Source organism: Myotis myotis, unplaced genomic scaffold, assembly GCF_014108235.1.
Source record: "Myotis myotis isolate mMyoMyo1 unplaced genomic scaffold, mMyoMyo1.p scaffold_m19_p_6, whole genome shotgun sequence".
Taxonomy (NCBI): Eukaryota; Metazoa; Chordata; class Mammalia; order Chiroptera; family Vespertilionidae; genus Myotis; species Myotis myotis.
This window is the reverse complement of record NW_023416368.1, coordinates 295,173-306,975: the sequence shown is the minus strand read 5'-3', so window position 1 is coordinate 306,975 and position 11,803 is coordinate 295,173. Positions and strand designations below refer to the sequence as shown.

At 61.0% G+C, this 11,803-nt stretch overlaps 1 protein-coding gene across 1 annotated transcript in view; it reads left to right on the top strand.

Moving 5' to 3' along the window:
• Nucleotides 1-4,718: 4,718 nt before the first annotated feature.
• The window catches only part of PRKAR1B (protein kinase cAMP-dependent type I regulatory subunit beta), a 58,218-nt gene continuing 51,133 nt past the window's right edge, over nucleotides 4,719-11,803 (top strand). The window contains exons 1-2 of the mRNA XM_036314779.1: nucleotides 4,719-4,843; nucleotides 5,768-5,954. Of these exons, the coding sequence (XP_036170672.1) occupies nucleotides 5,781-5,954 (174 nt within the window). The 5' untranslated portion in view covers nucleotides 4,719-4,843; nucleotides 5,768-5,780. The remainder of the gene's footprint in view (nucleotides 4,844-5,767; nucleotides 5,955-11,803) is intronic.

The following is an 11,803-nucleotide window of genomic DNA, read 5'->3' as shown; positions in this document are numbered from 1 at the left end:
GGGGACGGCCATCTGCAAACCTAGGAAGGACAGACAGAGACCGGGAACAGACACCCTCATGCCTGCGGAGGACCCAGCCTGGGGACGCCTTCTCCTCCCACCTCAGGCTTCCCGGATGGTGAGAAAGTAACTTCCTGGAAATCATAGTGGCCAGAGCTGTTCTGCTCTGAGAGAGGTCAGATCCTGGTCAGCAAACGGGGAAGAGCAGGCAGCCTCCATCCAGGCTGCTCCCAGGCCTGTCTGCCTGATCCTTTCATAGGACTGAATGCTCCTAGCGACTGAGATGACATGTTGGGTTTACACCTTTTTCCTTGCTCTTAAATGTGTTTTTACTAGAGGCCTGATGCACGAAATTCGTGCATGGGTAGGGTCCCTAGGCCTGGCTGATGGGGGGATCGGGGGATGGGGGGGGGCGATTCCTCCCCTCCCCCACTGGCACCCGCCTTGGCTGGCCTGGGGCCTGTGGGCAGCTCCTGCATTGAGCATCTGCCCCCTGGTGGTCAGTGCACATCATAGCAACTGGTTCCACCCTTTGGTCGATTTGCATATTAGGCTTTTATTATATAGGAGGATTGATATTAGAGAGAGAGGAAGGGACAGGAAGAGAAACACCGATGTGAGAAACCAATCAGCTGCCTCCCTACTGGGAATCAAGCATCCAGGGCATTGTCCGACCGGGATTCAAACCAGTGACCTCTTGGTGCATGGGACGATGCCCCACCAACTGAGCTGCACTGGGCTGGGCTGGGCTTCTTTCTTAGCATTAATTGTAGAACTTGGAGGTCTCTGCATTTGAGCCAGAAGGGGGTGGATCTGCCCAAGTGTGTATAGGGGCAGAGAAAGAGCCCCTTCCGAGAACCGGGCTGTGTGGCTCAGTGGAAGGAGAGCCCTCCTATGCAGCAAGAAGTCACAGGTTTGATTCCCAGTTGGGGCACATGCCTAGGTTGCAGGCTCCATCCCCAGTAGGGGGTGTGCAGAGGGGCAGGTGATCGAGGATGTTTCTCTCTCTAAAATCAGTAACAACATTAAAAAAAAAAAAAAAGAGCAGTGAGAGGTAGAAAAAGCAACTTCATCTTGCTCCAGGCTCATCGTGTGGTGTCCTGGTTGCACGTAGTGTAAAGTGTACCATTTAAGCAAGTGCAATAAACTGATTTTAGCAAGTAATACTCGCTTGACTCATTATTTCATCCAACAAACGCTTGTGGGAGGTGTGCCATTTCGGACATTCTGCCCGGCCCCGGAACAGAGCCATGAGTCAAAACAGAGACGGGCCCTCCTGGAGCTGGTGGCCGGGGGGGGGGGGGGGGGGGGGGGGGGGGGGGGGGGGTGGCTAATCCAGTGGCAACGCTGGGAGATGCGGTTGTGATGTGAGTGACCCGGATGAGGTGGCTTCTCGGGGGGACATGGGAGATGGGATCTGAGGAATGAGGTTCTGGCCCTGTGATGGGGAAGCAGCAGGGGGTGGGGGCGGGTGGAGAGGGGGAAGTGAGCACTCGCCTGGCCCTGCCGGCCTCAGGATGCTCCTGGACTGGCCTTTGAAAAGGTGTTTGTCTCCTCGCCATGCAGAGTGAACAGAGAACAAGACTAACACCGCCCGTGCCTGGGAGACAAATTAGGCAAACAGCCTGGTGTGTAGACACTCAACAGCCTGTGACGAGAGCTACGAGAGCTACGGAGTCCAGGGGGCCGGGCAGCACCCTCCCGGAGGCGCCCAGCCTCTCCGCAGGTGCGGGTGCCGCAGGGAAGTCCCTGCAGAGGAAATGTTTCCACGTTGAATCTTGGCAGTGAACTGGCTTTGTGCTGGTGCTTTCAGGGTTCAGAAGGTCCCACTTCGGGCGTCCATTTATGCCGGGGTGCATGTCCCAGCATCAAGGAGGGTTCAGGAATCTGGAAAAGGCGCTGTGCATAGATGACATAGAAATCCAGAGACGACTAATAAAGAGTCTGCAGACGAGATATAATTTTGAAAGGCATTGGGGGTCAGAGGACCTTCAGCTAAAGGAACTAAAGACGGTCCCTCCTTGTCTAGGACCCTTGCTTTTCTTAACACAATTTGTCCTAAGGCAAGGTGGAGACAATACACTTCAAAGGGTACAGAAGCATTGTCAGAATGGGGGAATAGCCTAGGCTGTTCAGGTGTTTGGCCAGGAGGAGGCAATAACATGTAGATTAAGATGCCCTTTAGCTGTCTGGCAGCCACAATCAGTTTCCTATTCAGGTTTGGGGAAACACCTTTAGCCATTCCCAACAGGTGACTGCATGTGTGACTCAACCCTGTTGAGTCCCCAAGTTTCATCAACCTTTTTTTTTTTTTTTTTTTTTTTTTTTTACACTGATTTCAGAGCAGAAGGGAGAGGGAGAGATGGAAACATTAGCAATGAGAGAGAATCGTTGATTGGCTGCCTCCTGCATGGCCCACACTGGGGATCACGCCCACAAACCTGGCAAGTGCCCTGACCAGGAATTGAGCCGTGACTTCCTGGTTCATAGGCCGACGCTCAACCACTGAGCCATGACTGCTGAGCACTAGTTACATATTTCAATAGGAGGGCATGGATATAAAACCAGGATTTGTCACTGCCCAGCAGGGTGGCAACCTCGGCCCAGCTGCGTATGCCAGCGCTGTGGTCCACGTTCGCATCCAGCCCCTAAAGGGCATTCCTACCATCTTCCTGCAAGGGCACCAGCATCCTTGCCTGACCCTGTGCCCACCAAACACCATCCCCCCTCTTACCACGGGCCATTTCATGGGCTTGTCTGTGGTGAGGATTGTGTTCCTCAGGGGTGGACCCAGTGGGTGTTTCTCAGCCGCAGAAAGCAAAAGCCAACTGTGTCAACGGCAAAGGCAGTCCAGGCCCAGGCGCGCGTCGGGCATGGTTTGCTCGTGGCCCGTGGCCCCCCTCTCGGTGTTGGGTTCATCCTAGGGATGGAGCAGAGAACAAGCAGGATGTTTGGGAAGCGTTTGCCTTCCACCTGAGCCAAGGAGGGGACAGCAAGAGAGACGGGAGGCTTGTCCGGCTGCGGGGGCAATGGGGTGTGTCCTGGCTGCTGCTGGCGTGAACAGGGGCGGGGCGGGGGGGGGGGGGAGGCAGTTTTAGGGGAATCACTGAAACAGGCACCTGAGTGGCCTGAAGACTCTGGAGGGGAGAGGCTGGCAGGAGCTGCCACCTTGGTGATGTGAGGACAAGTCACGGCTGAGAGGCCAGTCTCAAGTGGGGCCAACTTTCTGGTGGGCTCGGTGCACCCAGCTGACCGCAGGCCCCTGACCCAGGGAGATCCTCGTCTTGCAAGAACATTGTTCAGCAGCGTGAGGGTGTGGGGGCCTCGGGGTCAGGAGGCTGTCCAGAGAGGCTCACCCCACCCCAGGGAGCAGTTATGGGAGATCCTCACGGGAGACGAGTCCTGAGAGCACAAGCCAGCCCTGAGCACTGCCCCAAAGTCCATTGGGTCGTCCTGTCCCCGAGCCACCACAGAGGGGCCAGCGTGGTAGGAGGGGGGAGGGGGAGCAAGGGGTGAGCTTGGAGACAGCCAAGGGTTGAAATTGGTGGTGGGATGGAGATTTGATTCAGATGAGACTGGACTCTGGTTCTCCAAATGATTCTCCTCCAATAGGTATGACCCGGGCGGGTGTGAGTGTGCCTGAGACACAGGCAGGGCCAGGGGCATGCTGAGGGCAGGGCTGGGGAGGCAGAAAGGAGATCCTAGTTTGTCCAGCTGAGTGCAGCCTGTTCCTTCACCTTCAAGGAGCCAGAAAGAAGCAGCTGGGGCAGGGCAGCCAGCCTATGGTGTGCCTGCATGGACAGGTGAGCAGGGACAGTTGAATGTGGACAGGTGAGCAGGGACAGGTGAACTGGGACAAGTGAGTGTGGACAGGAGAGCAGATGTCTTCCCCGTCAAGGCTTGGGCTCCCAGGACAGTAGGGACCCAGACTGGCTGACATGAGGTCTCGGCCACCACGGCACAGCCTGGGGCGGCGGGCAGCCTGGGGCGGCGGGCAGCCTGGGACGCGGGCAGCCTGGGGCGGCGGGCAGCCTGGGACGCGGGCAGCTTGGGGCGGCGGGCAGCCTGGGACAGCATGCTGGGAACAGAAGATGAGAAGGATCCTGTGCCGCGGCCTGGCCTGGGAGTGAGGCAGCCATCCGGGCTCCGGGCCTCAGGGACTCCCTGCACACCCTGGGGTGGTGGGAGAAGTTAGGGTGCCCCTGTGACTTAGGGTGGAAGAAGTTAGGGGGCACCCTTCAACCAGAAAAGGCAGTAAGCTCCCCGCCCCTGGGAGCTGGAGACAGACCCTGAGAACTAAGGCACCTGCCCGGACCGCCCAGGTGTGAGCAGTGCCGGCCCTGCCATGGCGTGCAGGCCCACGGGCTGCGGCCTGCCTGGTGGGCAGTCACAGGTCTGCGTGGGGAGCGGGGAGGACAGGGAGCGGGCGGTGGTCCTGGCCTGGCCGCGCATGGGTCCGGGGCCTTGTCTGTCCACCACGAGGCCTGTCCAGGCTCCACGTGATGCACCCCTGAGAGCCAAGGGGTGGAACGTGGGGGATGGGGCAGAGAGGAGGTGGGGAGAGGGAGGGGGAGGCGGGTAGAATGGGGAGGTTGGTCCTTGGGGAGATGGGGGAGTGGGGGGTGGGAGACACACGGGGTGGGGGTGGGGGTGGGGGTGAGGGGGTGGCGGCAGCGGTGAGGCCGGCGCGGGGGGCGGGGACCCGCGCTGCTGGGGGCGGGCAGAGGGCGGAGCTGCACCGCGGACCCGCGCGCCCTCCCTGCGTCCCAGCGTCTCCTCCCGGCGCCCCGCGCAGCCGCCGCTCGCCTCTCGCCTCCGCCTCCGGCTCGGTCCGCGCATCCAGGTGCGGGGTCTGGGGTGGGGTCTGCGCTGGGCCTCAGCTGGCCGGGCGGCCCCGGGAAATGTGGGGTTTTGGGGAGCCCCTGCCCCCGTGGCTGGCCCCGGGCCCGCAGTGCCGTGGTGGTCGGGGCGCAGAGGCCCAGTGCGCGGGGCCCACGGCGGGGGCGCGCGGGGTCGGGGATGGGGCGCGGGCGCCGCCGGGCTCCTGGCCGGTCATGGTGCCCGAGGCCACGGCGCAGGCTGAGGACGGGCGGCCCGTGCGGTCCAGGCTCCATCCTCCATCCTCCCCAGCCCCTCGGCGGGTCGGAGAAGCGCCTCCCGCACCCTTGCCCCGCGGCGGGACCCGCACCGCCCCCCCCAGGTCTCCAGCGGCCCCGGGGGTGTCTGTTCCCGCTCACGCAGCTGAGCTTACAAAGGGGCGGGGCGGGCGCGAGGGGGACCCCCGGCCGCCGCTGGACACGGAGGGGCTCTCCGCCCGCACACACCAGGGGCCCCCCGCCCCCGCAGGGCTGCGGAGAGGCGAGGCTTCGCGGCTGTCCGGCACGTCCGGGGCGCACGCAGGGCCCAGGTGCCCGTGGCCGGAGCCACGTCGCCGCGGCCTCGGGTTTGGCCGGTGACGCGGAGCCTCCGCGCCCACGTCAGAGGCGTGTTTGTTTATTTATTTTTTAATCCTCACCCGAGGATGTTTCCCGTTGATTTTCCGAGAGAATGGAGGGGAGAGGGACAGGCAGAAACACAGGATGGGTTGCCGCCTCTGCGCCCAACCGGGGCCGGGAGCCTGCAGCTCAAGCCTGTGCCCTTGGCCGGACTCGGACCCGGGACCCTTCAGTCCGAGGCCCATGCTCTGCCCCGAGCCGCGCCGCCAGGGCCGCGGGCGTGTTCCCGGGCGGGGCTCCCGGGGGTGCTGAGTGGCGTGTGTCTCCCGCAGGCCGCCCGGCACCATGGCCTCGCCGCCGCCCCACCCGGAGGAGGACGAGGGCCTGCGGAGCTGCGAGCTGTACGTGCAGCGGCACGGCGTCCAGCAGGTGCTGCGGGACTGCGTGGTGCACCTGTGCGTGGCGCGGCCCGACCGCCCCATGCGCTTCCTCCGCGAGCACTTCGAGGCGCTGGAGAAGGTCAGTGGGTCCGCGGTGCCCGCCAGCCGGGCCCTCCTTCCTCCCGGCCCTGGGGCTGGGGCTGGCCCTGAGGCTGCCCGGCCAGAGTCCCGCCCCTCCCGGCGTCCAGTAGCTCCTGGGGCTCACTGGCCGTGTCACCTGAAGGGCCAGGTGGGCCCGGCCAGGGATGGAGGCCACGGGCACGTGGGAGAGGGAAGGGCTCTGAGGGGCATGCTGTGGGCGGCTGAGCTCGGACTCCTGTTCATCTGCCCACTCGGGAGGGAAGGTGCCCTCAGACGTGTGCGGGGGCGGGGCACATGCCTGGTCCCCCTTCCGAGGAGGGAGACCCCTGCTGGGTCCACCCCCAGGACAGGCCGGGGAGCAGGGGACAACGTCCTGTCCACCCGTCCTGCTTCCTTGACCTGCAGGGAGCGTCCACCTTCCTCACAGGGTGGCCCCCTAAGCTCCCTGGTGCCGCCCAAGTCCCTCCTCGCGGCCCGTTCGTCGCCCGGAGCCGTCCCTGTCCCGTCCCAGGGGACTCAGTGGGACCCGGTTCAGGCTCAGTCTGTTTTCAGCACCTGAGTCCCTGCGGCACCCCCGGCGCTGGTTCCCTTGGACCAGCTGGTTCTCGCCACGGAGCCCTGACAGGGGAATGCTTTTATTTCTTCCCTTTAAAGCAGTCTGTTTCAGGACCTTTTAGTTATTTTTAAAATATTTTTATTGACTTCAGAGAGGAAGGGAGAGGTAGAGAGAGAGAGAGAAACAATCAATGATGAGAGAGAATCATTGATCGGCTGCCTCCTGCACGCCCCACACTGGGATTGAGCCCACCACCCAACCTCCCCATGCGCTTCCTTCGCATGTGCCCTTTGACCGACACTCGAACCCGGGACCCTTCAGTCCACAGGCCGACTCTCTATCCACTGAGCCAAAGGAGCTAGGGCCTAAAAGGCATTTTAGAGTTGTGCAAGCCCTTTAAAGAAAACGGGAAGTTCAGAAGAGAGAGAAGAAATAAACTCGTCGGTTCTCCTCTCGCCGCGATCGTGTTATAGACGCCCCTCATGTTCCGTGTGAGGTATTTGTCCCGCGTGCCTCATAGACTGGCTGTAGGTGACGGACAAGGGAGTGCTGGGTAGTTACACGGCCTCTCCCTCGTGACTGGAAGCGGTTGTTTGTTTTTTCAGATGAAAAGCAACGCCACCCTAACGTGTGTACGCGCATCTTTTCCGTGCGCACTTTTTGTGGGTTCAGTGTGTCTTTTCAGCAGTGCAGTTCCTGGGGTTCCCACTGCAGCCTCTGGCCGGAGGGGCCCAGTCGGTGCTGCCGACGTGATTTTTAGAGAGAGTGGAAGAGAGAGGGAAAGACAGAGAAACATGGATGTGAGAGAAACACATCGATGGGTTGCCTCCTGCACGCACCCTAACGAGGGGCCAGGCTGGGGTGGAGCCTGCAGCCAAGGTATGTGCTCTTGACCTGGGAATCGAACCTGGGACCCTTTGGTCTGCAGGCTGATGCTCTAGCCATTGAGCCGAACTGGCCAGGGTGGCTGTTTTAACTTAAACACGTTTTCCAGCGGAGCGATGGAAATGGCCGTGGGCCCCAGTCCACTTCGGTTACTTCTGAGGTCACGTGCAGAGGAGTTCCAGTCCCCGAGCACCAGGACGGGATGGGGGCGGGGGTCCCAGCCCCCGCACATTTGAAGAGGAAGAATCAGGCAGGTGATGTCCTTAACCTTCTCAAACCGTGACTTGGCTAGAACTGGAGCTACTTCACTAGTCTCACAGGGTGTGGCTTAGCCGTCCCAGGCAGGGAGCCCGACAGGACGCCGAGGCCGGTCCAGGCCAGACTGAGCTGAGGTGCTCCCCTGGGCACACTTTGCACACGGGGACATGTCATTGGCTGGAGGTATCGGTGGTTCCATGGGGTGGGTGTGGCCATCTAATGGGAGGTGGGTCTGGAGGCGGAGACACGCCAGGTGCGCCTTGTCCGGTGGGGCTGCTCCGGTCTTGCTGGTGGCCCGGGGGTGGGGTGAGGACAGAGCCCTGGGCACCACTCCTGGGGTTTGGTCTGGGCTCTCAAATGGATGGGGTGCCACTTGCCAGGAAGGGACAAGGGGAAGAGGCAGGTTGGGCGGGAGAAGGAAGAGTTCAGCTTTGGACGTGCGGGCGAGTCCTCAGGGAGACTGAGGGTTTGGAGCTGGGGGAGAGGCCAGGCGAGGATGGAGGCTGTGGAAGCTGACGGGTCCCTCTCGCCCTGGGAGCTGGGGGACCGCCTGTCGGGACAGGTCCAGACCGAGTCCTGTGGAGGCCGGTGACCTGCGCCCAGTGCAGCGAGGGGGCCTCGGGTCCAGTCTGCTCTGAGTCAAGCATCTCCTGCTGTGCACGTGGTCCTGAGTCCTTAGTTTCCAAGGCACGGTTGCCATGGCGACTGCATCAGTAACCAAGTCCCACAAGCTGGGGCTGGAACAGCGGAACGGGCTCAGTGCAGGGGCTGGTGTGGGCAGGAGGCACACACTGACCGACTGCGGCCACTGCTGATGGGAACGCCGTGGCCCTCTGGGCGCAGAGGAAGCGTCTGAGCCCCTCGTGTCCGGGACCAGACCATAGGCTGTTTGTTGCTTTTTTCCTGTGAGAGCTGCTGGGGACAGGCTTCGGGGCGATTTTGTGAATTCTCTGAAATTGTGTGATGTGTTATCGGTGTATCTTGGATTCTCAGGTGCCCTGCGCTCCTCAAGCAGCAAGTCCTGGCATCGCAGCGTCTGCACCGCCCACTGTGAGGGCCTCCCCACCGGCTGCTGGGCAGTGAGTGAAGCCCCTTGATAAGGGCCAGGAAGCGTTCTTTCCTCTGGGAGGCCCGGCGCAGGGACGCGGGGCCGGGCGGAGCCCTGTCAGGGGCAGGAAGGGCAGGAAGGCTGTGAGCTGAGGCTGGCGGGTGTGGCGGGCGGCACAGACCCCAGGATGGCCCACCTCTCGGGGCGCTGCCCTGGCGGGCCCCGCGTGGCACCCGGTGCCCCGGCCTCGGTGAGTGCGGGCAGCATCTCGGGCCAGTTATTCTGGGAGGAGACCTAAGGGGTAAGATACTCCCTGTCCTCTGGCGCTTCTGCAGGACTCGGCCTTCCAGGAGGGTGTGTGACGACAGAGCCACCTCCTCCTCACAGTGAGTTTAATGCCACAGAAAAGATGACCCATAGACGCACTCCACTGCCTCCCGTCTCCGGCCCCGTGGTCCCCGTGGGGCAGCGCGTGGGCCGTGGTGGGGTTTCAGGTGATTTTAGTTTGCGTTTCTGACGCCTGCGAGGTGGAAACTTTCCATGTGCTCCCCTGCCTTTGGCACGGCTTCCTCGGCAGAGCGGCTGCTCACGTCTTCTGCCCGTTCTACTAGGGCCGTGGTCGGCAAACCGTGGCTCGCGAGCCACATGCGGCTCTTTGGCCCCTTGAGTGTGGCTCTTCCACAAAATACCATGTGTGGGTGCACACGTACAGTGCGATCGAAACTTCGTGGCCCATGCGCAGAAGTCGGTATTTTGTGGAAGAGCCACACTCAAGGGGCCAAAGAGCCGCATGTGGCTCGCGAGCCGCGGTTTGCCGACCACTGCACTAGGGCGTTTCCTTGCTGTGGAGCGCGCCGACTCCCCGCATCTTAAACACGTGCCCTTACGTACGTGGAAGCGCGTTCCTTGTCAGGTGGGCGGTTGGCAGGTGCCTCTTCCCGTCCGTGGCTTCTCTTTACGTCTTTCCCAGGCAAACGTCTGCACTTTCGAGGCCCAGGTTGTCAGCATTTTTTAAACGGCCTGTGCTTTGTGTTTAAGGTCGTATCTCAGGCTTCTCTGCGGAGGTGGGTGCACCTTGGCCACCGGCCACCTGGCCGCCTGTCTGGGGCCTGGTCCTTTAGTGAGTATCCCAGGCCGTGTGTCTGTCAACTTCGTTCTTTTTCAAAATTGTTTTTCTTACTTTGTTTTTATTGGTTTCAGAGAGAGGAAGGAAGAGAGAGAGAGAATCACCAATGATGAGAGAGAACCATGGATCGGCTGCCTCCTGCACGCCCCCCACTGGGGATGGAGCCCACAACCCGGGCACGTGCCCTGACCGGGAATCACACCGTGACCTCCTGGTTCATAGGTCAGCGCTCAACCACTGAGCCACGCCGGCCGGGCTCAGAATTGTTTTGCCTCCTGTGGTTCCTGCGCCTTCCCAGGGATCCGTTGGAAAGACCTGGTGTCAGTGACTGGAACCCCTTGGGATTTTGACTGGATTCCGTTGACCATGGGAGTCGATGTGGGAACAGGCAGCTCAACAGCGTTGCATCTCCAGTCCATGAACTCGGAGTGTCTCTGTCTAATGAAGTCTCTGATCGCTTTTGTGAACGAAAAAAACATTTGTCGTCTTCGGGTTGTAGGTTCTTCACACACGTTGTTAATTCACTCCTCTTTCGGTTTTTAGAGATTTTAGTTTCAATTACCATTTGCACTCAGCCTGTGTTGTATTTGTTTCAGGCGCACAGCGCAGTGGGTAGATAGTCACGTTCTTTTCAGAGTGGTCCCCCCGGTATTTCCAGTACCCACCGGCCCCACACGCCGTGAGGACAGTATGATTGACTCTGTTCCCTATGCTGTGCTCTGTTTCATTTTTTATCCTAAGTGGTACTTTTTGAAAAATATTTTTATTGATTTCAGAGAGGAAGGGAGAGGTAGAGAAAGAGAAACATCAATGATGAGAGAGAATCATGGATCAGCTGCCTCGTGCACGCCCCACACTGGGGATCGAGCCCGCAACCCACGCATGTGCCCTTGATTGGAATCGAACCCGGGACCCTTCAGTCTCCAGGTGATGCTCTCTCCACTGAGCCACACCAGCCAGGGCTCAGTGGTACTTTTAAAAAGACGGACGGTCTTTACCTTTTAGAGCAGTTGCCGGTCTGCATGAAAACGGAGCATGAAGCACAGGGAAGTGCCCATCACCCCTCCTCTCCCGCTCACGAACGTTTGCATTGAGGTGCAGCTGCTACAGGTGATGACACGTTACTGTGAACTGAAGCCTGGGCTCCCCTTGAGGCTCAGCCTGCTGTCCGTGTCTGTGGGCTGTGACCGCTTCATGGGGTCAGCTGCCAGGACAGTTCCCGAGGCCCCTGCACGCCGTCCGCTCACCCTCTTCTCTCCCCCACGCCCCTGGCGACCACTGGCCTTTTTAAATCCTCACCTGAGGGCATGTTTCTGATTAACTTTTAGAGAGAAGAAGGGGGAGAGAGCGAAACATCAGTTCGAGCGAGAGACTTCGGTCGGTTGCCTCCTCTACGCCCCCTGACGGGGATCAAACCCGCAGCCTCGGTGTGTGCCGTGACCAGGAAGGAACCTTCTGGTGCCTGGGACGACGCGCCAATCAACGGAGCCGCCGGCCAGGGTGCACCCTGATCTGTGTATTGTCTGTAATTTTGCCTGTTCCAGGGCGTCACACAGGTGCCGCCCGCAGCCCGCGGCCTGTCAGACTGGCTTCCGCCTCTTAGTCACCTGCAGCCGAGGTTCCTCCGTGTCTCTTCATGGCGGCCGCTCATTTCTTCTTCCCGCTGCATAATGTCCCGCCGTCTGCGGGGCCAGTCTGCTGACCGTCGCCTGATGCAGGGTGTCTCAGGGGCTTCCAAGTCCTGGCGACTATGAACACAGCTCCTGTGGACACCGTGTGCAGCTGTGGGCACGGCCCAGGGCTCCCAGAGCCCCTGTCGGGGACAGGCCTCCACGTGGTGGGTGCTGGGCACCGTGAGAGGAAACCCTGAGGCCGCAGCCACAGCCTCTCAGCCCTGGTGCTGGGGAGCCACGTCCCTGGTGGGGGGGCCACATCCCCCATGGGGGGCCACATCCCAAATGGGCGCCGCCTGCT